Source organism: Eutrigla gurnardus (genome assembly GCF_963514095.1).
Source record: "Eutrigla gurnardus genome assembly, chromosome: 10".
Lineage (NCBI taxonomy): Eukaryota > Metazoa > Chordata > Actinopteri > Perciformes > Triglidae > Eutrigla > Eutrigla gurnardus.
In genome coordinates this window covers 9193914-9221413 of record NC_139924.1, presented here as the reverse complement: position 1 = coordinate 9221413, position 27500 = coordinate 9193914, and the positions used below count along the sequence as shown (strand labels likewise).

At 44.0% G+C, this 27500-nt stretch overlaps 3 protein-coding genes across 3 annotated transcripts in view; 2 read left to right on the top strand and 1 right to left on the bottom strand.

Moving 5' to 3' along the window:
- Window positions 1-11396, top strand: part of nox4 (NADPH oxidase 4) — a 15190-nt gene extending 3794 nt beyond the window's left edge. Inside the window, exons 5-18 of the mRNA XM_084020097.1 lie at window positions 1391-1488; window positions 1843-1870; window positions 2181-2253; window positions 3282-3362; window positions 3942-4101; window positions 4910-5074; window positions 5278-5340; window positions 6156-6216; window positions 7004-7085; window positions 7997-8116; window positions 8226-8334; window positions 8662-8730; window positions 9823-9923; window positions 10004-11396. Coding sequence (XP_083876223.1) covers window positions 1391-1488; window positions 1843-1870; window positions 2181-2253; window positions 3282-3362; window positions 3942-4101; window positions 4910-5074; window positions 5278-5340; window positions 6156-6216; window positions 7004-7085; window positions 7997-8116; window positions 8226-8334; window positions 8662-8730; window positions 9823-9923; window positions 10004-10124 — 1331 coding nt within the window. The 3' untranslated portion in view covers window positions 10125-11396. The remainder of the gene's footprint in view (window positions 1-1390; window positions 1489-1842; window positions 1871-2180; window positions 2254-3281; window positions 3363-3941; window positions 4102-4909; window positions 5075-5277; window positions 5341-6155; window positions 6217-7003; window positions 7086-7996; window positions 8117-8225; window positions 8335-8661; window positions 8731-9822; window positions 9924-10003) is intronic.
- A 97-nt stretch (window positions 11397-11493) lies between these two features.
- Window positions 11494-14585, bottom strand: tyr (tyrosinase). The gene is made up of 5 exons (XM_084020098.1): window positions 13714-14585; window positions 13085-13301; window positions 12493-12640; window positions 12193-12374; window positions 11494-11863 (listed from the first exon to the last, which is right to left on the bottom strand). The coding sequence occupies exons 1-5, from the start codon at window positions 14539-14541 to the stop codon at window positions 11616-11618; spliced, it is 1623 nt and encodes a 540-aa protein (XP_083876224.1). The 5' UTR covers window positions 14542-14585; the 3' UTR covers window positions 11494-11615.
- Window positions 14586-26748: 12163 nt separating this feature from the next.
- Window positions 26749-27500, top strand: part of grm5b (glutamate receptor, metabotropic 5b) — a gene marked incomplete at its 3' end in the record, with an annotated part of 44355 nt that continues 43603 nt past the window's right edge. The window contains exons 1-2 of the mRNA XM_084019210.1: window positions 26749-26910; window positions 27456-27500. The exon at window positions 27456-27500 is cut by the window's right edge and continues 405 nt beyond it. Of these exons, the coding sequence (XP_083875336.1) occupies window positions 26758-26910; window positions 27456-27500 (198 nt within the window). The 5' untranslated portion in view covers window positions 26749-26757. The remainder of the gene's footprint in view (window positions 26911-27455) is intronic.

Here is a 27500-nt window from a genome sequence, read left to right as displayed (position 1 = left end):
TTGATAAATGGATCCAGGCTGGCTCAGCATTCCTGGCCTAACAGCTGTGATGTCCCCCCAGCTGGTCGTGTGTGTGTGTGTCTCCTCTCATGACATCATGGGAGCGTCTAGCAGCTGTTTGTCCCCCGGGTCTCTGCTTGACGGGCTTCTTCCTCTTATTCATTCATGTTCTTTTTCTGAGTTGCTTGGCTTCATATCCGCACAGCATCACGTGACTCCTTTGTTCTCACGGCCGAAGTCGGGACAAGCCACCTATATGCAACCCCGTCCCGTGTGCTTATCCTCACAGTGGTCCAGTCATTGTATCCCTGCTGCTGCTCTAAAGACCGACTGACGAGCAGCATCGTGACGGTGATGCGACAGCGCTGAGTGCTGGTTCGTGGCCTGTAGAGACAAAACCTTTTGTTTTCTGCTAATACCAAGCAGTGTTTCACAGCCTCTGACCTCTGGGACGTCGGAGTTAACATGTCCAATAAAGTGTCCGTTCAGCTCCACAGCTATTCGTGTAATGTGAGTGGTGTTTTCCCCTATTCTGACCAGCATCATCTGGTCCAAAACACCTGATGATGTCCTTATAATGCTGGTCCTTGTTACTCCATGTTACCCCTTTCCAACAGGAAACATGGGCATCTTTTGGTCATGCATCAGCCTTGTTAGGCAGGTATAGTTTCGCCGCGCTCACCATCTTATGAGATGAACATTTTGTGATTCGTCCTCTGTGAGAAATTTCGTGGCAAACCATAGTTGTTGAGATTTAATCCACTGGAGACCGAAGTAGACCGTCCGTCATTTCCATCCAAAGAGCCAATAGAACGATCTGGCATCTGTTCCTCACTATTACATCATCCGTTCAGCTCATCAATGCCATTCACTTCTCAGCTCACCCCCCCGGGGGAGAGAGGGTGGGTGGGAAGCAGTGGGAGTGAGAAAGGATGTGAGTGAGAAAAAAGGACCCTTGTGTCTCATGATTACGCCCTCGAATTCCATCAGCTGTCCAACTGCTGCGTCGTTAGCTGTGATGTAGGGGAGGTGTGTGTGTGTGTCTCTCTCTGTGTGTGTGTGTGTGTGTGTCTCTCTCTCTGTGTGTGTGTGTGTGTGTGTGTCTCTCTCTGTGTGTGTGTGTGTGTGTGTCTCTCTCTCTCTCTCTGTGTGTGTCTGTGTGTGTGTGTGTGTGTGTGTGTGTGTGTGTGCACGCCAGTGAGTCAGGAGGATGTTTTGCTGACTTTCTGCTGAATAGACAAAGAGATGTTTGTATGAGTGTCCACTAGCAGATCATTTTGACCTTTATAATTAAGTGTGTGTGTGTGTGTGTGTGTGTGTGTGTGTGAGTGTGTTAGCACTGCTGTTGTGTGTATCAGCACAATGTAACTTTGTTCCTCTTCCCTTGTAGTCGTACACGTGTCCGCCCACCTGGTGAATGTTGTCAACTTCAGCATCAGCTACTCGGATGACTTTCCCGCTCTCAATCTGGCTCGCTACAGAGGAGAGGTGAGACACAGCGGCACTTCATACACTCGTACTCCATACAGCCGTCGCAGCGACTTGTCAAACTCCAAATCTTACTGTAACACAGGATTAAACAGCGAAATGCGGCTGTCGCCCAGCTACACAAGACAAACATGACCAAACAAAAACAGGAGTGCATTCCTTTTTTTTTTTTTAATCTGCATCAGGAGGAATGTTAACAACAGCAGCAAAAGCTTGAAACACGTCATCTCCTCACAGGCATTCATGGTGTTTCACTCAGTTGCATGAAAGCATCAGTCCTGCTACTCGCCCCTGCACATTCGCCGAGCACTGCATAAAATGGGCAATTATACATGTTTTGCATTTCTTTCCCAGGACCCCAAGCTGATCATTTTGACCACAAGTAAGAAGAAGTTCCTTTTCTTTTGTGTGTGTGTGTGTGTGTGTTTACTTGTGTAGCAGTAAAGCTGGTAAATGTGTTGCAGATTAGAGTGGCTTTGTGCCAAGTGGAGGGAAGGACATGCTGTGTTTAGTCCTCGATCTGTACGTTCTGCTGTTTTCAGCCGGTTGAATAAGTTATTATAGACGAATCAGAATTGCTTGCTTACAGTTGAATCGTTTTTAGAATGAAATGATGTATGACTATCATGGCGAGCTGACATGTGTGTCCCATGTATGTCGTCTCTGCTCTCTAATTGGCTGACTCTCTTCAGTCCCAGGAGTCACGGGCGTCCTGTTGGTTCTCATCCTCTTCCTGATGTTCACATCCTCCTCCTACTGCGTACGGTAGGTCAACCCAACCACCGTTTGTTCCTAAAGCCTAAACGCCACAACGTATGTGTGTACAGTGTCTCTGTGTGTCGTGTCTGTTCACCTTTGTCTCTCTGTGTGAGTCAGTGAGGGAGGAATACAAGGTGAAAACTATGAGGAGATGCTAATTGATGTCTGTTACAGAGCAAATCCTCACAAAATGTTCCACTCCACCGCTCTGTCATTACTCAGGTCATAGTGGGTCACGTACTCCCTGTGTGTGTGTGTGTGTGTGTAACTCATGCAGGTGTGTGAGACTTGAAGTGTGTGTGCTTGCTCTTCTTGGTAATTGAACAGAGGATAAGAGACTTTTCCAGACCACTAAAGGCTGCAGATAAGAGTCGCGGTAAGTGGCTGGAGCGGTGGCATGATGGCCAGCACACACCAGAGGGGTCACAATGATCCAGTCATATTAACACACAGTAACGCTCACAAGGTGAAGGACAGATTCTGTGAATTACAGCTGCATCAGCATGTGTAGCCATTAACACGCACCAACAACGTGGCTTTAATTCTAAAATAGGACAGTCATACAATGTGTTTTCATTGGAAACAAAATACAATACTTGATGATTTCCAGCTAAATCTCCTGGTTTGTTTATTTCACCACCAGTCTATGAAGAAGTGACGACCTAACTGGGATGAACACATACATTTTGATAGAGGAACAGTGTTGTCCCTGTACTGTAAGAAAACATGAAAGGAGAGATGACTACAGGGTGTGATGATGTTCATTGTTTGCAGTGTTTATTGGAGGGTGGGGGGGGGGGTCGTCGTTGTGTGTAATGACCCCTTTAATATGACCTCTGATGTCCTGCTTACTCAGGCTCTTAGCTGGGAGTCTGTGCGTCTGGTCCTAAACCAACTCTGACCTCGCTTTCTTCTTTTGCTGCCTCTGCTCTTTTCGTGTATCTCCTTCTCTTGTTTTCCTTGTATATCATGTGACCATACAAGTCAGAGTTTCTTTAGAAACCATCAAATGTGTTGTTATTTTTTTTCCCCAGTTTGTCCAACTATGAGATCTTCTGGTACACACACAACCTCTTCATTGTCTTCTACATCATCCTCATGGTGCACATGGTCGGGTAGGTCTCGGGGCACTACATCTGTGTGTGTGTGTGTGTGGGGGGGGGGGAGGTTTATCTCTGCACGAGTCTGCACTTTTGGTACAGTTTGTCTCCCTCCCAACCTCTTCCTCCAGAAGACGAGATAAGAGTTTGCTTCGGCACATATTGGAGGCATTTCTGAATTTCCAAAGGTTTTAAAGAAACCTTGCTGTTTATCATGACTTTCTTTATTCTGAAAATGTTGTTGTTATTGAGTAATTCAGCATCAAATACTCACCACAAACGTCATTTAATTTCTTGTTCTGACAAAAGTTAACCAGGGTGCAGGAATTCCTTTACTTCCCTCCACTGGTTGCTACAACATGCCTGCTGTCTCTTTGCAGTGTTGTGTTGCCTCATATTTAGTGTGGTGAGTTATATTAATGGACAGCCTGTAGCTATACTTTAAATGTCAAAAGCCTTGTTGCCTTTGTTGTTGATGGCCATTTCTTCGCTTGGTCACGCAAAATATAGTAATAACCGCATCTGAGACAAATCCTAAACGTTACACTAACACAACCAAACGAATCACCTTGAGTCTTTCTTTTTCCCCCTCAGGGGAGCTCTGAAGTATCAGACCAACATAGGGGCCCACCCACCCGGCTGCCTCGGAGCCAATCAGAGCAGTACAGAGCAGCAGGGCGAGGAGGTGGAGCAGGGTGAGGATGAAGAGGGGGGATGCAGAGAGGAGGCACACTTCCAGCCACACTACCCCCAGGTGTGTGTGTGTGTGTGTGTGTGCATTACGTCGATGTTGGCATTCCCATTTATTGACATAAAGGAATGGTGTGTGTCTGTGTTGTTCATGCGTGTTGAATATTTGGGAGGTGTTGCAGGGAGTTGGCCCTGTTTATTAGAGGTGCAGTGCTGTAAGGGAGGGGCAGGCTACATCAAGGCCTGTGTTTGTGTGTGTGTGTGTGTGTGTGTGTGTGTGTGTGTGTGTGTGTGTGTGTGTGTGTGTGTGTGTGTGTGTGTGTGTGTGTGTGTGTGTGTGTGTGATTATGTGTCTGCACGTGGTCGTTAAGCAACGAGCTGGTTCCATAAAATCCCACTTAAACCCGATTGTACTCTGCAGGGTTTACTGGGGTTGTGAGCAATTAGTCTTCCACAGGTAACTGCAAACAGGCGGAATAGAAACGCCACACGCCATCCTAGAAAGGTCTGTTAGATCAGAGCAGATGCGTCTGTTTTAATCTGACTCACAGGTATATTAAAATACATGACTAATACGCTGTCTATTTGGGTCTGTTTTCAAATATATAACACAGTAAAAATAGCCAATGAATGGTGTTTTTAAATGTATCTGCTGGCCGTGTTAGATCTGTGAACCCGTCCAAGCCTGATTAAGCTGTTTTCCAAATCTGTAGAAGTTGTGGCTACGGCCGTCGGGTTTTATTTGTAATTGTCGAGAGGTCAGAACATGGCGACATCAACAGGGCGACATCGGAACTGTCCTTTTCAAAGGCTTTCTTTACCTTTTTTATGGGCCGATCAACACAGTGATGTCTGTGATTCTCTTTGTCCAGACGTGGCTTTGGGTGTCCGGCCCGCTCTGTCTTTACTGCGCCGAGCGTTTCTACCGCTACGTCCGGAGCAGCGACCCCGTCACCATAGTGACAGTCATCAGGCACCCCTGTGATGTCATCGAGTTGCGCATGCTGAAGAAGAACTTCAAGGCGCGTCCTGGACAGGTGAGAAGATGTGACACGTCTTCATCCCAGTTGTGTTTTATGACTTTTATTCAATCACATGATGTTTTTGAGGAGAATATAAATTCCTCTCTGCTGTAACTAAATCTGGTTTCTCTTCCCCTTCTTTCTCTCAACACGTTTCGCCCACTAATCCTCTCCTTTGCCCCCCCCCTCTGTCGTCCTCCTGTCTCCCCCCGTCTCAGTTCATTGTTCTCAACTGTCCAGGTGTCTCTTCATTTGAGAACCATCCCTTCACGCTCACAACAGTAAGACTTAATGCAACACATTCCTCACCTGTGACACACACACACAGAAAACACACACACACACACATATGTTTTCACAGTTTCTTAAACTTTCTTTCACCTGGCAAAGAACACGCAGTTCTTTGTCTCTTACAACAACCCGCCCTCCTCTGCTGCCGGGTGGCGCTTGAGTGACAGCCGGCTCGTCCACTGAGATTCTGTTTCCCATTGTTCGTCGATGTTGTCCGATTTAATCCAGACTATGAGACCCAAGCAGAAGGCAAACAAACAACTTTGTGTTTAGTCAGCAACTCAGCGTACAGGAATGGACTCTCTCTCACACACACACACACACACACACACACACACACACACACACACACACACACACACACACACACACACATGCTCAGTACGTGCAGGCCTATGCCTGGTGTGTTATGGAGCTTTGAGGAGGAGGGCAGGGAATCATACTGACAGAGAGCAGACAGACCCCTGAGGCTAGTAACGCTGTCTGCCAACAGGAAGGCTGTGTGTGTGCGTGTGTGTGTGCGTGTGTGTGTGTGTGTGTGTGTGTGTGTGTGTGCGCATTGTTAAATTTAATGAAAAGACTTGTACCTATATGCTGTGGATGTGCACTGTGTGTGCATGCCTGTGTGTGTGTGTGTGTGTTAGTTGCATGTGAGTGTTTTCTTGGACTTTCAAACATCTGTGTGTGTGTGTGTGTGTGTGTGTGTGTGTGTGTGTATGTGTGTATGTGTGTGTGTGTGTGTGTGTGTGTGTGTGAGAGATTGTATTTTGTTGTGACTAACTGTCTGCTTTGTAACTTCTCGCAGTGTCCCACAGAGAACAAGGAAACATTTGGCGTCCATCTTCGAGTCGTGGGAGACTGGACTGGTGGGTGTACACACACACACACACACACACACACACAAGGACACATTGGGATGCTCACATAGGCTAACGTGTGCAGAAACACAGATAAAAAGGAAAGACAAATAGACACAGACAGTGAGTTTATTTCTTCTTTGGAAAACTGTATTTTGAGTGCACGCACACACACACACACACACACACACACACACACACACACACACACACACACACACACACACACACACACACACACACACACACACACACACAATAAAGATGTAATTACCAGCTTGTAGGACTTCAGCTAATATGTTGAAATGTATTAGATCATGTTTTTGACTTTCAAAAATCTTTTATTTTGCACTTTTTTGTGTTTTTGTGCATTCGGTATGCAACAGATTTAAAAGGGACTCACTTCCGGAGGAAGTCGTGGCCTTTGGCGACATGTGCAAGAACACGTACACACATTTCCGCTCGCTACTGTGCATATCCACATGCACATTTTCAGAACGCGTTTTCAGACCACAGGAAGGGAAGCGGGTTTGTTTGTGTTGGCCCCTTAATCTGCTCTGTCCACATGTTGTAATGAAACTTTGGAAAGCATTGCGTGGGAATGTATAGACACCTCTAAATGTGACAATGTCTGTACAGTCATTTACAATTTACATGAAATTATTAATGGCGCTATTCATTCCTAGAGAGTTAGATGAGTGGATAAAATAATGGGAAACGCCTCCTCCTCTCCTCTCCTCTCCTCTCCTCTCCTCTCCTCCTCTCCTCTCCTCCTCTCCTCCTCTTTTCTCCTCAGAGCGCTTCAGACAGCTGTTACTTCCTGAACCTAGGATGGACGTGGAGATCCTTCCCATGGTGCATCAGAGGAGATACCCCAAGTATGTTTCCGTGTGTGTGTCTGTGGGTTATGTGGCTGACATGATTTCTCATGAAGGCTCAGAATCACAGAAGGGTCAGAGGTTTTGACCCCCAGACCTCTGACCCTGCGCTCTTCCTGCTCTGTGAGAGAGAGAGAGAGAGAGAGAGAGAGAGAGAGAGAGAGAGGAAGAGAGAGAGAGGAAGAGAGAGAGAGAGAGAGAGAGAGAGAGAGCTTTGTGACAGTAAACCAGAGCTAAAAAACCCAACCCCCACTCCACGAGTGAAGTGGATCGAGGAGTACTACAATGTCCACTTATCAGTTGGGTTCTGGTTAATTTACATGTAATGGTGTCATCCATCTAGAGTATATTATGTATATTTTAGGATTATCAACATAAACAGTGACTATTAGAGACATCATGTTGTTTTCTTTTCCAAATGAGTACTACTTTTTTTGTCCACGGATAAAAAGTTGACAGTGATGCTGCGCACAGTGCTGGTCTCACTTGGCGCTGTGGTGGGTGTTGGGGTGTGTAGAGGCTGCTGTAGCATAGCAACCATATTCAGGGCTCAATATACAGAAATGTTTGGTTTTGACTTTGCTTGTTGTGTTGCCTTTGTGTGTGCGAGAAGGATGTATCTCTCTCTCTCTCTGTGTGTGTGTGTGTGTGTGTGTGTGTGTGTGAGAGAGAGAGAGAGAGAGAGAGACTTCGATGACACAAGTCTATGAGCAGCTGTTGGAGAGATGACGGGTGTGTGTGTGTGTGTGTGTGTGTGTGTGTGTGTGTTTGCACCCAGACTGTGGGATTTGCAGGATGTGCATCTGCTCATGTGTGGTGATACTGATGGAAAATTCTAAATATAAGTGTGTATATTTGTCCAGTTTCTTGGCCCATTATCCCTTGTATTTTTGTCCACCCTGTATGTTCAGGCTTTACGTGGACGGCCCATTTGGAAGTCCATCAGAGGAAGTCTTTAACTACGACGTCAGCGTTTGTGTCGCCGGTGGAATAGGAGTCACCCCGTTCGCCTGCGTGCTGCACGCTCTCCTGTGAGTTCTGGGGAAAAAAAACACACAAACTTCACATAATGAAAAATGATGAGCAATTGGATCAAGCATTAGCGTGTTTCTTCCCTTCTTCCCTGCGGTACACCCCCAGTGACGGCTGGACGGGTTTCAGGTTGCAGAGGTTGTACTTTGTGTGGGTCTGCAGGGAGCTCCAGTCCTTCTACTGGTTCGCTGAGCTGCTGTGTGCCCTTCATCACAAGGTCAGATCAACATCTGCATGCTGTAGCCTCCGTGTCTCATTCATCAGAAAAAGTTTGGCTAGTGTGTGTGTGTGTGTGTGTGTGTGTGTGTGTGTGGATTGATCAAATAAAACTACTATGCAGAACTCTCAGCAGGGAAGGGAATACATTTCATAAATGTCATAATTTGACAGACTTTTGTCAGATTCATTGTATTTAACGCCATCTTGTGGCCACAAATAGTTTGACCTCTCCTATTTTTGAAGAAACTTAAGAAATACATTTTGCTTTTTCTCCTGAATATCACTTTGTTGAATGCAAGTTCCCATGTCTGTGTTTGTTGTTTAGCTTTGGCAGGAAAACAGACCGGACTACTTCAATCTGAAGCTGTACGTCAGTCAGGCAGACAACCTGCAGGTGGGAGCCACACACACACACACACACACACACACACACACACACACACACACACACACACACACACACACACACACACACACACACACACACACACACACACACTGGCTTTTAATGTTCATTGTTTAATTTCATTATCTAATCCCTTCATTGATCCATTGTGTGTCTTTAATAATTTAACCCACTAGAGGGCAGTATATGACACAGAGAAGCTACTGCACATTCAAGTCAAGAACCTCATCTTGACTGAAACCTGATTTTTGATCATATTCTAAATAGCTGCTAATGTTTGCTCCCAGTATTCATGTCATAGAGGATCTATTAAAAATGTCACATGGATTTGAGGGGCAACCCAGTTTATTTGCACAAGCTTTATTGTACCGCACACACTCCACAGGCTTCCTTTTTAATGGTCATGTGACCGTATCAGTGGCATCTCCTCGTTAGTATAGTGGTGAGTATCCCCGCCTGTCACGCGGGAGACCGGGGTTCAATTCCCCGACGGGGAGAGGTTCACTTTTTCACATGTCGCTGCACCCTGAGGAGTCGTATTACCGGTAGTCTGACCAGCTGCTCATGGAGTAAAACAACTCTGTCTTCTGTCTCTACACAATACATGAAATAGTAATGGGATAAATAACTACTTTGCAACATACGGGAGCTCAGATAAATGCATTGTATCCAGTGGGAAACTAACATTATTTTGATTTGGAATAGCTCATGATAAGGTTCAGTATATGGGTAACTTACTTGGCTGATACAGTCCATTTTATTATCTCTACTTGATCCTGCTTTGTCAGCCCCTTAAGTGGCTGAAGATGGAGAATCTGTTGACAGGCTGGGATCTTTAAACCTATAGATGTCAGCCATCAGTCTGCTGCTGCAGTGGTCAGGTGTCTCTTGTAAAGGAGATATGAAATGTACCGTGAATGATAATGCTCCGTCATCCAGCTATTTGTTTAAAAACAACGAGTGATAATAATATGTCCGTTCTGTGTTAACGGCTTGTTTCCGGTGCTCTGAAATCCCCAAAGAAAGCAGTTATTGCAGGTTTGACAAACACAAGGCTTTGCTGTCTACCTCATTTTCCAGGGCTTGTCTGAGGAGAAGTACCGCCCACTCACCTCGAGGCTTCTGGTTGGTCGACCCAGGTGGAAGTTACTGTTTGATGAGATTGGGAAGACCAATAAGCAGTGAGTAGCTTGTAAATATCCAGAGTATGAATCCACTGTTACTAGATCCATCAACTCTTTCTCTCTCTCTCTGGTTATAGCAAGCGAGTCGGGGTTTTCTGCTGCGGACCAAAGGGGATCTCTAGGACTCTCCATAGACTCTGTAACTCAACCTCATCCCCTGGGACAGTCTTTGAATTCAACAAGGAGTCCTTCAGCTGATCCAACATCGTAGCTGGTTCTACACTTCAACCTCAAAAAACTGCAACTTTGCCATTTGAGATATATGAAAACCAAAAGAACTTGAATATATATATTTTATTATTTCATATGCATCCCTGCCCATAGTCACAAAAGGCCCAGCAAGATTTTAACCCACTTCCTGATCTGATCCAACCTCTGAGGAAGTCCAGCCCACTGCTCCGGTTCTCCACTCATGATGCTTTGTGTCTCTAAAGCTGCTGGTTTCATCTTTTCCCTGACTGGGTCTCTCTCTCACTAAGTTTTGTTGTGTCTAATGTGAGATAAAAAAAAAAAAAAAAAAACCTCAGACACAACCTGAAATTCCAGGACTACAAACACAACAACAAACGGGAATTTGTCTTTCAGTGCACCAGCGTTGAAACGGCACACAGGGACAAACTGTTTTTTTATCTAAACATTTAAGAAAAAGTTGACATAAATAGCGGGAGAGGTGGAACCACTCAGGCAACACGTTACTGTGGTAACCAACAACTAGTTTTAGCCAAATGACAGCCAAACACCAAACTGGCACAATGATGCTTCGGAGTCCTGCCCCAGAGTACACACACTTCCTGTGTCTGATCTGGGAGACAGTCACTAAGTATTTGATTGGTCTGCGAGGATGTCACTCATCAGAACCTGCAGTGATTGGCTACGATCAGAGGAAAGGCGTGGAACCAAAAAGGACATACAACGGACACTTGATGCAGTATTTTCTTTTCACTTTGTTCTGTTCATGTATGTGCATCAACGTTCTGTCTTTATACAAAGCAAACCTCCACTAAACCTCAGCCAGTATTCTTAGTTAGTTGTTTTTACAATTTATTTATTTGTTTCAAGTTGTTTTATGTGGAAAAAAACTTCTGCAGGGCTTTGGCAATTTCTCACCAAAGTAAGTGTCATTGTTTTTACATTTTATCTGCAGAAAGTCAAAGTAAAAACAATCTATTTGTGTCTTTGATATTTGTTGCATTCTATGTGTTAGAGTGAACTATTATTTAAAAGAAATGTGCCAAAACTGGAAACACCAGGTTTCTCTTACCGTATTTCTGATTTTGAAACGACTATTCTCTCTAATTGTGACAAGCAACCATTTATTTAGCATTTGAATTGTACGTTTAGTTTCAGGATTGTTTCCTCTTTCTAGGAACAAAGTCTGAAATAAAAGAGATTTTCTATTTATTAGATACTGATTACTTGCACACCATAAGTGGGGAAATATTCATATTGTTATTTATATTTAAGATCCTGGCATAATGTACATTATTATCACAAATATAATTTGTATATAAGTATATATACCCTTTTCTATCTTCTCTTCTGTGACTAGAGGTAAAGTTTGTTTTGACCAACACACACATTAAAAAAACACTGAAATAGATAAAAATGTAAATAGATTTATTATGGGAAATCAATAACAAACGATATGGTGTGCCAGGATTGATCTCACACAGCTGTACAGAATTGGTGTTACAGAGTAGTCTGATAGGAGGATGAGCCGTCCTCGGAGCTGCTGTGCAGTAATGGCTGTCCCTCCCCGTAGCTCGGCCTCCTCTTCCTCCTCTGGTTACGCTTCCACTTCCTTCTTGCGACGATTATCAGTGCGGCGGTGAGGGCTGCGATGGCCGCCCCGAGGATCCCGGCTCCCAGCAGCCATTGCCAGATCTCCTGGGCCTGCAGGAGGTAGGGATTCAGGAACTCTTGAACGAACCTCTGGCCTGTAATGGAGAAACCGCGTTAAGGATTTGGAATAAATGTACTTCTTCACACAGAATGCAAAAGAAAGTTGATAATGTTATGTATGTTGTTCAATATTCAATATTGTCATTTCTTTTAGCCACTGTCATTTGAGTTGAGTTCTGTGACATAGTTAATAGATTTAACCTTTACAAATTTGTTGAAAATGTATTTACTCTACTCAGACTAACACTTCTTTCATTAAAATGAATTGTTTATGGTAAAATATTCTTAAAATAATTTGATCACAGTAAAGCAGTTGTATTATCTTGACACACTTTATTGGGCTTGTTTGCCACCGTGTACTGACCGGGCTCCAACAGGTAGGCATACTCAAATCCTAGAGCCTTGTTGGACAGGAAGTAGTCCCCGTTTCTGTAGAGCGGCAGGAAGGGCACCATGTAGTAACCATCGTTGTGTCCAATGGGAGCGTTGGATCGTGGGTAGTTGGCCCGGAGAGGCTGGTGGGTTCTGAGCCAGCGCTCAAAGATGCTGGAGAAGGAAGGGAAAGGTGGGTGAAGATTGATATGATAGAGATCATAACAGGAATGGACTCTGTGTAACCGCGTGCTTAATTTCTTTTCCTGTGTGCCATCAGTAGACATCACACCTGTCAATGAAGGCGTGGTGCAGCAGGAAGATGGGGTCGTTGGCCGAACCCTGCACCGAGGACATGGAGCCGTTCATGAAGACATGCAAGGCATTGTGCATGGTGCTCTGGCCTGGCGCTGCCATACCGGACGTTGGACTGGCAAAACCTAAAGGAGGGAAGAAGAGTGAAAACAGGCAGACGAGAGAAGAGAGAGGTTTGCATGTGGGAGTGAGAGGAGTAGAGTGATGGGAAAGTAGGAAAGCCCCACATTTCTGCAATATTGTGGGCAAAAAAACCTCTTCAATTGCTCCTTTGTGCTCCTTTTTTTCTCCATATAGGGTCTTTATGATTGTGTCTATGAATGTTGAACTTAATCACCTCCTTTGCTGTCAAATTTATTCCACAACTAGGTTTTGTACATTGCATTAAATTCAATGTTTAAAGAATTATTAGCTGAAAAGAAATTATCCTAACTACCAGTGACATTTTAACAGTGTTACCTAGGTTGTGTTATGTTTAAGACACTTTTTATATACCTACAATAGATGACTGACAACAAGCAAGTGTGTGTGTGTGTGTGTGTGTGTGTCTGTCTGTCTGCCACTCCTACCTTCTATGACGTTTCTAAAGCTCATGTTGGAGGATCGGTCCATGGGACCCGTCTCGTACTGGGGGAGGTTCACGGTGAAATCCACGTCGGCTGTTGTGGGGAGTCTCGTCGTGCGGTTGGTATCATGGTTGCCAGGGTTACGCAACAGTGGACCCTCCCCGGTGCCGTTACACAGTGCCTCTCGGTTGTTGTACTCCTCCGGCTGGGTGCAGATCACCTACACACACACACACACACACACACACACACACACACACACACACACACACACACACACACACACACACACACACACACACACACACTTTAGTGACCCATCAACATGAAGTACAAGATACAAACTACTGCAAGATTTCTTATAAAAAAGTAAGATTTTCACTTTTTTTTATATTGACTTGATGCAGAAAATCTGCATTTCCAAACAAATCTCTAATTTCTTTGGATTAGGAGGCTAAACCAGCTTTGCAACAACAGACCTGCAGAGTGGAATGGAAATAGTACAAGCCTTTGTGTATGGGGAAAGGAATTTTCAGTCTTTTAATGATGGATAACAAAGATTTGCTCACAGTCTACAGATGGGTACAAATGCAGTTTGACTCTCAGAGAGAGAGACAATCAAAGGCCCTTACCTTCCATGAGGAGAAGACTGAACCAGGGCTGATGAGGTTTGGGTTGAGGGGGCTGCGTCCCCCCATCAGAGCGTCGGTGCAGACCTCACAGGACTGGGCGTCCCTCCAGTCCCAGTATGGGATGGTGAAGTTAAAATCTCCCGTCAGCTTCCGTATCTCATGCTCCCAGTAAAGCAGGTAGACTCGATGCCACGGCAGAAACGCCGCCGACTCGTGGGCAAAGTCGATGTCTGTCCAGACGTTCCCCGGCCCTCCCAGGAAAGCGTCCCGGGACACGTAGTAGTGCATCCAGACAAACAGGTCGTAGGTGTTGATGTCCTGGAACATGGGGTTCTCGCCGTTTTCACCCATCTCTGCTCTCGTCCCCGTGGGGATCACATAGTCCCGGCTGATGGTGTTCTTTGCCAGGTTCAGATAGGAGACAAACTTCTGTTGCTCAGCAGGCGGCATGGTCAGGATGTTCCTGCGCACCGACTCCCTGTACTCAGCGCAGTTTGAACCCCAGTAGCCGTACCTGCATTCGCCACAGTCGAAACCCCCGTAGTTTCCAGCACAACGACAAGTCCGGTTGAAGAACGCCAGAGGCCAACGCTCTCTGTCATCGATCCCACTGTGCGGGTACTGGGGCCCATGGGGCTCCTCCGAGACCACCACCTCTGTGCAAAAACCACGGCCGGACATGGCGCCGCAGACCGAGCCGTCGCCATCCCACACCGGGCAACACTCTTTGGTCCGCAGTCCCTCTGAGGTGGCACACGGGCGAGGGAATTGGCATAAAGAAGTCCCAACGAGCTGCAGCAGAACTACAGATACATACAAGCCCCTCATGGTGAAAGGTCAGAGAGGCTCCAGTCTTGGCCACAGCGGGGATGCAAACTCCTGCTGAAAAGGTGGACACAACAGAACCTGATGCTGACTGCGGCCGACAAGAGGAGACTCAGAACCAACACCAGCTACTTCTAGTTTGAAGGCTACAAGCAGAGATGTACAAGAAAACAACTTACTTTAACAGTTGCAGCTTGCAGGTCTTGAAAGTCGCCACCCTTCTGTTCTACCTTCCAACCTCCACCAAACCTCCTTCCTCCTCTCTCTGACACCCAGCCCCTACTCCCCTGTTCCCTCTCTACTCATTGAGCTGCTTTAGGGGCCGTCCTCTAACAAAGTGTGTGATCTCATTGTGATGTAAGGAACACACACGCACACACACTCTCATACACAAGAATGTGCACTCACAATATCACATGCTCAGGATAATATTCTTGATTCTTCTTACATTTTGTCTTGAGACCAGCTGACCTCTGCTCCACGATACCTCAGGCAGAAACTGATGTGTGAGTGTGTGTGTGTGTGTGTGTGTGTGTGTGTGTGTGCACCACCACCCCCTACCCCTGGCAAAGGCTGGGGCAGAATTTACGCATGATCAAGTGAGCAGTTGTGTGGTTGAAACAGAGTGAGGTTAGAAAAGAAGATGAGATTTTTGCACAGTATATTAAGGAGACTCGGTGACAGACAGGCCTGCAGGTTTTCAGTGAAGCCGATCTCTAGGTTTGTTTCTCCCGTCGGTTGAAGGAGCGTCGATCTGTGAATTTGGTGTTTCTGCTCCATTTGGCCTCGCCGGTGTGTTGCATGTCAAATCGGGTAACAAGGCGACAAATTGAATGACTGCTGTCTGAAGCCATCAATCAGGCTGAACTTTCAGTTTTTTGAAGTAAAGGCAAAACATTTCCAGTTGGATTCATGAAACGTCTTACAGCAGAGTTTGAGTATGACCGGCCAGGAATAAGGATAATGTTGAATTAGAATACTAATGTTTTGTGGAGACAAACCAACACTGCACCCGTTATAGTAAGTGTTTGAGCTCATCAGGGTCACAACCTTTCAAAGCGGAAATGGCATTTCTTCGGTATCGTGACGTATTTCCCAGTGAAACGGGATCAGCAGGCAGGATATAACGTCGGGAGGAATTTTAATGTTGAAAAGATTTGCGAGCAGAGTCGAAGTTTCAGATTTGATGTCAAACTTTAGATTTTGAGTTGAAAATACAAATATATATATTTTTTCAGAATATATTGTTGAATAGGTGCACAATATGACCAGGTATGTGATCTTAAAGGGTTAAATGCATCCAGCATCCATTTCAGCTTTAACATAACATGAAAAATCTGTTTCTTTCATTTCATTTAACCCTTTATTTAAACAGGTAGTCTTTATATAAACAGGTGGTCTCATCTTGACATTGAGTCTCATATCCAACCAGATTATATACAAAGTTTAAGAATTTAAATTTGAGAAGCCTAAAGTTAATAAATCAAGAGCACAGGCCGGATACTCTTATTGGACAAACAAAGGCAGTTTGTTCTGGTAAAATATTACGATCAATGGAATCACATGCTTTAAGATCATTTTAGATAATAGTTCATGAGAGGGATGAAATGTCAAAGATGTGCGTTTGTGGTGGCTAAGAAATTCTTACAGAGTCAAAATTACAGCATGAAAGATTGTATTATGTTTTCAAATTTTCACAATAAAACGTATTCTTTTATATCTGCAAAGGGTGATATGAGTCTAAGCAGAGCTATGAAACAAACAAAATAGGCATCAGGAGGAAGACTTGACAGAACGTGACATCATTTAATATTTAAAACTTCAATAAAACCTGCTTCTAGTTCCTGTGTTAACTTGACTTGATTTATGACTGCAATGCTCAACCGTGCTGATAAGCGTCAAACTCATTTCACAGCACATCAATAAGTGGTATTTTATTCATAATGTAAAAGTAAACGTAACTAATGTGTAACAACAAAATTACAGAATGCCCCCCCCCCCATGTGCTTTGGCTCCCTTGGTTCAGACTAGCCTACAGTGGGCCCCGGGGCACAAAGTCATTTAAGCAAACCTCAGAATCACAAGCCGGTCACATGCCGCCGTAACCAGGCACGGGGTGCAGCTTATCCTGCTGCAGGAACGCGGTGAACGCACATGGATGACCATCACAGGATAAACCTGTCTGCAGGGCTGCCCTGTGTGTGTGTGTGTCTGTGTGTGTGTGTGTGTGTGTGCTCTTTGAACTCACTGAGAACTTCATTAACTTCTTTATAACTCATCAGCAGCAGTTCACTCCAGTAACCCCAGAGTTCTCAGAATTCTCTTCTTCTTTTGTCCCAGCCAGCCACTAGGGGGCAGCACGAGCCGCGTATTGCCTGAAACAGGAATCATTAGTTTCCTCTTGATCAGAGACAGGAGAGAAGACACTGATGATCTGACCAGCTGGTGGTGTTCTTATGTGTGGCTTTTTTCCCTTGAGTTTTCATATTAAATCCACCCCTGATGGACGAATCTGCTCTCTACGTCAGGGAGAGACATCATCTCCACCTCAAGGAGATAATTCCTCTATTTGCTAGAAAATGTTACGGAAATTACAAACATTGCTTTTCAGTCCAATCTTGAAAATAGGTGGAACAAGTGCTCTATGAAACATCATCTCGTAGTGTGTGTGTGTGTGTGTGTGTGTGTGTGTGTGTGTGTTTGTGGCTCAGGATCAGTGTGACCTGTGACTCTACATCTATTTTTAATTGTCCATTAACTATTGAATTCATTTCTGGTTCCAGCTTCTCAATGTGAGTTTTTGTTTTCTGACAGTAAAGTGAATATCTTTTGGTTTTCAACTTGTGATCAGATAAGATGTCACCCATCACCACAGCCTCCGGAAATATTGTAATGAACACTTCTTTTGTTATTTCTATCTATAAAAGAAATAATCAATGTATTGAGAAAACAACCAGATCCATCAATAATAAAATAAATAATCCCTAGTTGCAAACCGCAGATGAATAGATGGATATTTTTAAGAGTGTCTCCCTTCTCACTGGTACTTTTGGATTCTTGTGATTTCATTGCTGCAGCATCAGTTTGTGTGCTGTCCCTGTTATCAGACGCCCTGCTAGTCGGAGACACTGTGACAGCTTGTCAACCTATGCTGACAGTTAACATCGACACTGAGGCAGTTTTTGGTTTGCATGCGCTCAGACGCTGGAACCGCCTGCCAGAGGATCTCATATCCTCTCTTTTTATGAAATGTATTGAATTTACATCTCTCCTCCGAAAATATGATGAATGAACAATGAATACGGAGTTATGTAACATTACATATCAACCTATCTGTTCCAGTGGGCTTCTCTTTTGAGTGAGATTATATAATTTGTTTCTGGCATTAATTTATAATTCCGTATAAATCTGCCAATGAGTTGATACTTTTTCACTTAGTTATAGTGAGTTTCAACTAGTTTACTTTTTTTTTTTTTTGCAGAGTCAGAGAGAGTTGCATAATGTTGAAGTGTCAGACAGCCACATGGAAATTGTCAACATTGAGATTATTTCAACCAATTAGGAAAGATTTTCAAAAAGTGTTTGAGTCCCATTAAAACAAATAAATGACAATAAAATCTTCACTTGTTCAATTAAGCCGGAATCACATAACGTGAGCGTGAATGTCGTCCTCGTCTCTCTGTTGCCATTTTTTCCCCTCTATTTGTCCTACTTAGAGTGGGAATATCACAGACAAGTGACAACCCTGTAAATCGGCTATGTGTCTATGGCAACCATGCATCCAGTGTTATATTGAAATACCATTGAATAATTGATTTGCAGAGTGTGACACTGACTCTGTTGTGCTTGTGATTTGCGGAGGAGTGTGGTGAAAAAGATAATTTTACCCTATGGATGTTTAGATGCGTGTGTGTCGCACGCCGGTCCGACACCAGCACGCCCGGGGTGCAGGAGGGTTTTTATAGGGTGTCCTTGTTGCGCCACTGTAATCTTATTTTCTTCTAAACGGGGGACCTGGTGCTTTGTGATGCACGCCACTATTTCCCACACACTCTGCTTAACAGCGTCAGTGCCAGATTATACATACAGTGTGATGACTGGATGAATTTCATCCATTATACCTTTCAATCCAATTCTCCGTTCAGCACGCTCGGTCGCATGTTCCAGTATTCATTTGCTTATTGGTTCAAAATGTACGAGTGCCCATCTAAGCAGTAATGAGTTGACTTTCTGTATGTGTGTGTGAGAGAGAATCAATTGGCTGCTTGTTGATGTTCTGTTATACTACAGCAGTGAAGGGTTGCCATGGAAATGTGACACCAGAACATCCTGGCATTTCATCCGTCCTAAACATCTGTTTGGGAAATCAAAGACACGATGTGACGTGACAGCAGACAGAAGCTTCCTGTGTATGAAAGTCTCTATGCATTGTTGACGTGTGAGTGATCAAGAAAGGATCAAGGATCCTTTTTGTATGTTCAAGTAGACACTCTGATAGGTGACCTATAACATCTATTTCTCTGATAGACATCTGTAACGTCTGGTCTGACCTCTAAGATTATAAAGTGTTTATTCAGGCTTAAAGCTGGGACACATTTGCAGATAAAGGATTATGAGAGGCTGGATCCTCCAAAGTCTGCCTCTTAACACCAATCGTGCCACACAATGCCAACCATGAAGCCGTCCTACTGTAACAGACAGTCGTGGAAGCTATGTATCTATAGTCCCTGCATGACATTTCTGCTGTGGATTATCTTGAGTAACATGATTTCTGGAAAGAGACATTGGTGTTGAGTTCATAATTTATTTTTTTTTGGCCAATTTGAGCACCACATAGCTGAGTGCCATATAGTCCCATTTGTTTGAGAGAAGACTGACATCTCTACAGCTGAGATGTCCCTTTGGGGTCTACTACCTGTTTCTACCAGTAGTCACGCCCGTGTGTGAGAATCTGTTTGTGCATACACGAGGGTGTGTTTGCCTGTTATCTGAGAGAGAGCGAGAGAGGTCAGGGTTAGTAAGGCTATCACTGCATCCGCTAAATCCACGTCCAGCCTGTGTGTGTGTGTGTGAGAAAGAGTGTGTGAATTTGTGTAGTCCTGTATGTGTGTGTGCCCGTGTGGTCTATGTCTATGCTCTTTTAATGGTCTGCTAATCCCAAATGCATTTGGCAGTCAAACTAATCCAAGCCTTGTCATAGCCAAGCTCTAAAACCCCTTCTACCCCCCCCCCCCCTCCCTCCCTCCCTCCCCTTGATCTCTCATTCTTCCTCTCGGGCCACTCTCATTCAGCAGGCCTGGATCTCCAGATGGTGTGGTGGAGGTAGGTGTGATATCGAGAGAGAGAGAGAGAGAGAGAGAGAGAAAGAGAGAGAGAGAGAATGATCTGTGACGCGAGTGTAGCATCCTTATTGGAGGCGGAGAGGGAGAGAGGGAGGGAGGGGACAGGGGGGTTCATTTGTTGCCATAGTGAAAAAGTAGATTACCCACCGACGGCATGATGCGCTGATGGACGCGGGAGGGATGCTGCGTTTCTCCGGGAGCATTCACCTGTCCTGCAAGCAACGGTATGTCACTTCTCTCGTTCTCCATTCGTGCAGTGACACGACCGAGCAAAGACAATTCCTTGTGTATTTATTTTGTTTTTCCTAAAGCTCACGCACGCATAAACCCACGAAAAACACGCTTTGTTGTTGTTGTTGTAATATTCCCGCGAGATAACGTGCACGTGGGCTACTCACTGACAGCTGATAGCGACATATATTTTTTAATCTCCTTTAATTCCTTTTTTTTGTCGACCGAAAGCTTTATGTGACGTCAGTGACACGATAGGCTACTGTATCACTAAAGTGGTTTTATTTGATCCTGCAAGGGAATACTGTTTAGCACATATGCTGCCACGACACATTTCCAGATTCCCCAGAGTTGAAAAAAAAGGCAAAACAATGAGAGCCTGTCAATTTATTATTGATTCATTTCCAATGAGTCAAATAAAATTATGAATGGCCTACAGTTAAATCAAAAGTTGCATGTCCTTAATAAATGCTACAAAACCAAGTATTTTCGACATGTAAGTGTCAGTACTAGGCTATATGACTGGAGACGTTTGCAGGGAAGCGGCATGTTTCCATTAGATTTATATTGATTTTCTTTTTTATCTTTAATGATTTGGTCTCCGAGGGTCTTTTAAGTGGACGCCAGGCGAAGCCGTAAGCCTGTAGCCTAGGGTTAATGGCTCTTTACCTCCTGTGACTGTTATGAAACTTCAAATGTCATCGATCTCCTCCACTGCGTCGTTATGCCAGCCCACCGTGTCACCTCTGATGTCTATTTGATCAGGGAGAGGATGCTGACGGTCTCCTTTAAGGCGCCTGGCAGATGCCGGTTGTTGTAATGGCAAGGTTGTCATCTTGCTGATGTGACTGATTGATGATGCTGCCTTCACGTGGTATCGGAATTATGGTAAATACGAGTGGGAGATCATTTTGATACCCGAGTTGGGGTGACCAGAACCTTTCAACATGGCGGAGAAGAGGACATATTCAGTAATGGATGGTCCTTCATTCTTTATTTTTAACAGTGCAACAAGTATTATGACAAAGGGACTAGGCTAGTCTGCGAGTGCGCTGCAAAGTTATTACATTATCTGACGTTAGGCTACCTGCGTTCATTCTGTGACATGTTTTTTTTTTTATTATCATAATGGATTCAAGAAGGATTCCCCCAGTACGTCCGCAATTTCCCCCCCAATTGTCCCGTTAACAAAACATTTGAACATTACGTTCTCGTGACTTCACCATGAATGATCTTCCGACTAGCACGTGAAGGCAGCATTAGACTTGAGCTAACGTCTGCGGGAAAATGTAAGCTAGCTTTAGTTGCCATGCGAGCGTATCTTTAACTAAAGTAACGTTTTTGCCTAAAACCCTAAAATTATGAGCGTAGCATATTTGTATTCATTTTGAAATCACAAAACTTTTGTCGTCCCATTGTATACGCTATTAAAGTCAAGCTCAAATGGCATTTTAAGAGTAGCTAGCTTCTGTATCGTGACGTATTTTTGAGCAGAGCAGCCGCTAGCTTGTCTAGTTTGACAAAGTTGTTTATTTTCTTCCTCTAGTCGGTTCTAACTTGTCACCTTGTCAGGTAGGTAGACTTAAGATGGAAGAAGAGGAGGGAGAGGTAAAATGAATGTTCAAATACAGAGCTGAAAGACCCGAGGGATGACAGTTAGTGGAAGTAGAGAGGGGACTGGAGGGGTACATTTATGCAGAGCTGGCGAGGGGAAATAAGGTGAGGTAATACGGCGAGGAGGGGGAGGTTGTAGCGGGGAGAGGAGGAGGAGCAGGGGGAAGGAAAGGGGGTGGGATGAAGGAGAGAGGTGTTTGGAGATGGGCTCAGGTGTGCGTGACTGGAAAACGGAGGGAGCTCGGAGGCTGCACAGCTATCTGTGGCATTGGTGGGCGACACATTATCGGCAGCGTCTCCTCTGTGCAAGTAACTTGCAACATAACGACCAAGCGGGACGGCGCCGGTGACGCCAGAGACCAACAGATTCCCATAAGGTAATGTTCACAGACCGATTTTAAACGGAAATATAACGTACTCAATATTCTGCTCAGTGAGTTTTTTTTTGTCGCACCCATTGTTATCCTTGATTTCATAAGGTTATATTCCGTGACGTTGTAACGTAGTTAAAAAAACAACAACAAAAAACAGCCAGTTGCATTGGTGTAGACTGCAGGAGATACAGTCATGCCAATGAGACAGAGAGGTTTTCATCTGTGCATGCTGTGGCCGTGTTCATTTCAGAGGGTGTCTCTGTCATGCTTTGCACCATTCGCACATATATTTATATATATAAATATATATGCGTGTGTGTGTGTGTGTGTGTGTGTGTGTGTTTGGTTCGGTGCAAATGATGGGACTCTGATCTCCCATTGCGGTGCACGGATGCAGAGCTGCGCCAGTCATCGCTGTTGTCTTTCTCCTTGGAGAGAGGCAGTTTGACCAGACGCTGGACGTGGTTGTCACTTGATTGATTTTAATATCACGTCGCTCAATTGGATTGCTTTACAAGGACGCTATATATAGGAACATCAACCACATTGACACATGTTTTTTTATGTACAATGGGGTCGCTGAAAAACCGACGATTGAGAAGGACACGCTGGAGCACCTTTCATTTGTATTTTAAATGATTACTGTGTAGGTATATGTGTATATGGGTGTGCGTATATGTGTATATATGCATGTATTTTTACTTATTATTATTTCCCCCCCCTGTTATTGTAGGACATTGTATCCCTATATACACTTGCACTTGATAAATAAAAGTTATATATATAAAAAAGAGAAGGACACGCTGAAACATATAGAAGGATGAAGTGATTTAAGGTCAGAGCTGGTTTGGGAGACCAAAGCAGGCGTCGCTGTGTCACACCTTGTCTGTGCTGCTGCAGCAGGTAAAGTCGTTACTGTGCTGGCACTCCCTGACGACACGTAGCCTACATGCATGCATTATTGAGACTGAATATTACTCTCATCATGTTTAACCAACAGTTCTCAACGGCATGTTTTATGTCAGCTGTGTGATGTAGGTATTGGCTTTATCATTATGCTGAGATTCTTGTGTTGCTTGGCATCTTCCTGCCCTTTATCCTCCCATAAGGTCATTTAATATCGCAGCTTATTTCTATATTGAGACTTTGTTAATCGGATCTTTTTGGCTGTTGCAGTCGGGGAAGATTCAAACCTGAATGATTTAGCCTTCGTGATGTCTGTGCCAGGAACAGCTCCTAGTGGTGAAACAAGACAGCAGCTGGCGACGAAAATGAACCCTTTAAACTTTTTGTTTTAGAACATGCTGAAACACCTTTTTCCTTGAGGCGAGTGGCATATGGAGACGCATTACATGCCCACTCAGCAAAAGCGTCCCCAAAATATTGTGCTCCCTTAAATTGTGTATAACAGAAAAAGCAGTATGACCCATTTTCGTTGCCAGAGATTAATTTGAGAAACAATATATATGTTATTGATTAATGGTGCGTATTTGCTCTGTGTTACTGTTGAATGTCCATGCCTCGTAAGTTTTGGTGAAGAAGGTGATATGTCTTGTATTCACAGAAACACTTGGATATACTCTATTAGGTAGAGACGTGTATAGCCTGTTGTAGATTTCATGCTCGTATTTCTCCACTTAACCTGTCACAATGTGCAGCGAGATAAGTTTTAATGGTCAAATGCTGCTCATATGATGAAAAGAGCAACGGCAGTCTATTTTGAAACCTTCCAGACGATGCTCTATCATTTATCACAAACCCTGTGCGTCATGCAGGACAGGATAAAGAAAAAAAATGTGTTTGCATAAAAAAAGGGATTATTTTACATGTTTAATTGTTTTTGTCTCTGATTAATACTCCACATTAAAGAGTGTGTCAGCACTAGCAGGACTAATGCATCTCAGTGAATTAAAGCAAGACGGAGAGGGAGGGTTTGCCTCTGCCTAGGTCGTCTGTTTATGTCTGCGTAAAAGTTGATTTGGAAGGTTTTATAATGCCCTTGTGCGCATTTTGGATAGAACTGGGGATATAAATGCTTAATGGCGTGTGCGAGATGTTTGTTAAGAGAATGAGGATTTGGATTGCTTTTCCGTTCGGCTACAGTTAGGCCAGAGAGAGAGGGAGAGAGAGAGAGAGGAGGGGGTGTGTGACAGAGAGACACAGCATGTATGTGACTGAGTGTGTGAGTGAGGCATACTGGAGGATTGAAAAAGAAACAGTGGCTTGTCGGCTCGGGAGAGAGAACCGTGTGATAATTTTGGTGAGTTGTATTGTGTCTGTGAATTAGCGGTGTCATTTTTTTAAGCGAGGAGTTTTTAAAAAAAAATCGAATTTTCACATTAATATGACAATAGATCTGGAGAATAGGAGACAGACACCATTGCGTCATTCATAGAGACAGTGTGTGTGTGTGTGTGTGAGAGAGGGAGAGTTTGATTTTTTTCATTTTTGGAGCAGCAGTTAGCCCTGTTGCCTCCCTGACACTGTCGTGTTAATTACGTTCATTGAGGCTCTCTGTCCCTTGATGCCTCTTTTTTTATCACTCTCTCCTTCCTCCGTTTCCTTTCTTATCTCCCTCTCTGGCTCTATCTCTTTTCCTCTGCCTCTTTCTCCGTGGGCTTCACCTTTCTCTTTCTTCCCCCCTCTTTTCTTCTTTCCTCTCCTCTCCCCATCCTCCCATCTTCTGTCTTTTCTCCTAATGCGCTCCGTTTCCTTCCCTTCTTCTCTGCCCCTTTCTTCCTCTATTTCTATGTTTCACTCCACTCCCCCATCTCTCGCTCCACCCTTTCCCCACTCAGCTAACCACCAACATCCCTGTGACGACCTTGATACTGTTTTGCATAAGCAATGGATGCCATGCTCTGCTGTATAAACTGTCCCAGCTCCCCTGCTGTTTACGGTCAATTAAAATGCAACATTGCAGTGAAGAAAAGTATTTGAGGTTAAGCAAATGATCAGGCTTGCTCATTAATGCAGAGGGTTGGCTACAGGGAGGGAACTGATGTCCCCCCTATTTGGCTAACTGTTCAACACATATGCTTGGTGTATTTCTTGTAGTTATAGGTATGTGTTTGTTTGAATCATACACTTGGAGGTTGATGACATTTTGCAAAGTGAATTCCTCAGTTTTTTCCTGAAATTCTTTTTTTTCAGTCTCAAAAACAATTTATAGTGTAATGATGACATCAATGGAAGAGCGCTGAATTTGTTGAAACCCCAACAATGAGTGTTATAGTATCAAAGTAATAACCTACCAAATTGGATTTGGTGTCAAGGGGCAGACACTTGAGAAATAACAATGGTATGCTGATTAGGTATTTTTGTGCTCATCATGGCTCATTTCAACAGTGGCGTTAATCTTTAAGGACAAAATATTGCCAGTGGTTTTATGTGACTTTGTGGCTGTCAGAGTTTTACGATTGAGGGCTGCATAAAACTTGTCATACAACCAAAGTTTCCTCACAGCAGCTGGGAGATGCTGTTTCAATATTGCAGTTGTGTTATTGATATCATGTTGACACAGTGGTGATGATGGTGACTGCACAGTCATAGTGATTTAGAGCTGCGCACCAGGAAGCACAGGGCAAGGCCATAAAGCTGGGCCAGAGTCTGTAAAGCCTTGGTACATAAATCAAGTCTGGTCTGGACGATTCCCTCATATTAAGCTATATTAAGAACCAACAGTAACAGCTCACTGTGTTGGAAGCTGTAATTGCCGATGCATTGGTCATCGTGTTGATTCTCATTTGTACAGTGTGCATCCCCATTTCAATTAAACATCAAGTTTGCTGAGATTGACATTTACTGTGAAAGGGGTGCACACAAACACAGTGTAAAGTGAAAGATGAAGCTCAGGCTTTCTAATTCTGTTAGCTGAAAAGATGAGGAAATTAAGTCTGGACCTTTTTTTAATATAAATGTGTTTGGATTTCATCTTAAACTTGACTGATAATTCTGATTAACCCAAACTACCCGTGTTTAACAAAAATGGGTGTGCTGATCTGACAACATTATCTGAGCTTTTATGACTTGTCATTCAACATCATACATTAAAAGTTCTTACATTATTTCCCCATTTTCCCTGCAGCGCAGAAAAGATAAATTAAACTTATCTAAAAACATACAAGGTATACATTGATGGGATTGACACCCGTATCAAACTGGGAGCTAATGTATATGTGAAAAATGTTGAAGGTCTGTAAAGATAAAAGATTGTGTCTGCAGACTGTGATTATTGAGAACTAAATAGATCAAACTATTAAACTAACAACTCTAACAAAGTATTTTCTGCTCACAGGTATATGTGAACATGTCTGTCTGTCACCTGTTACTGTGGAGGCTGATTCTACCTCATAACTGGGGGAGCCTGACGTTTCTGCAGCTAATGACACTGAGCCAAGATTTTCTTTTGAATTTCCCAGGTTGCACTGCTGCACCTGTCTCAGCTGTTGCAGTGATGGTCCCACCTTGAAACCCGAAGTAGAGAATGACAAGTCAGAAGGAAGGAATACACTGAAATCATCCATTCTCCAAAACTCCTCTGCCACGAGCTCTCGTCATGGCCGGGAGAATTGTTTCTCGGACAAATAGTTCCCTGTGACGGCTCCACGCAACACATTTGAAATCTGCTTCTCCTTTCGTTACCTCATCGGATCAAGATGATGCTTTGGCTGCTGGTGGTTCTGTCCATTTGGGTGGCATCTGATCAAGCTGACTCAGCCCAGTCCGAACGGCGAGTTGTAGCACACATATCTGGTGACATAATTATCGGAGCGTTGTTCTCCGTCCATCATCAGCCTCCTGCTGACAAGGTAACCTTGTGTTTCTGTGCCTGTGCATGTCTGTAGGATAGTTTGTGTGTCGCAGTTGTGGGAAATTAAGTTTGTCTGACTGTACATATTGTGTAATGTGTAATCCTGCCTGTATTCGAAAGAAGTACTTTGAAAATGTGACAGAAGTTAAGACAAAAAAATGGATAAAATGTGTGTGAGATTATTTTTGCCATCTTTTGCATGGAGAGTAATAATGTTGCTCTGCTTATTAGGACACAAAGAACACATTCAATTGGTAGAATAAGTGAGTCCATGAACCTTCAACCTCCATTAGCTTTCCGGGAACCTGTTGCCACCCACTGACATTTAAGCCTTTCCATCTCATTATGAATAATTGCAAATGGGAAAAGGCATGGCAGCAATGAGAATATAAAATACATTTTAGCAGCATCGTGGCACCCATGTGATGAAGCCTAAGTTTGAAAACGGTCTTGGTGTTCTTCCACTCTGCTAAGGAATGAAAATGCGCTGCATAATTAACAGTTCAGCTTGACTCGATTTCTTCTTTCACCCTGTCTGCACAGGTACACGAGCGCAAGTGTGGCGCGGTGCGAGAGCAGTACGGCATC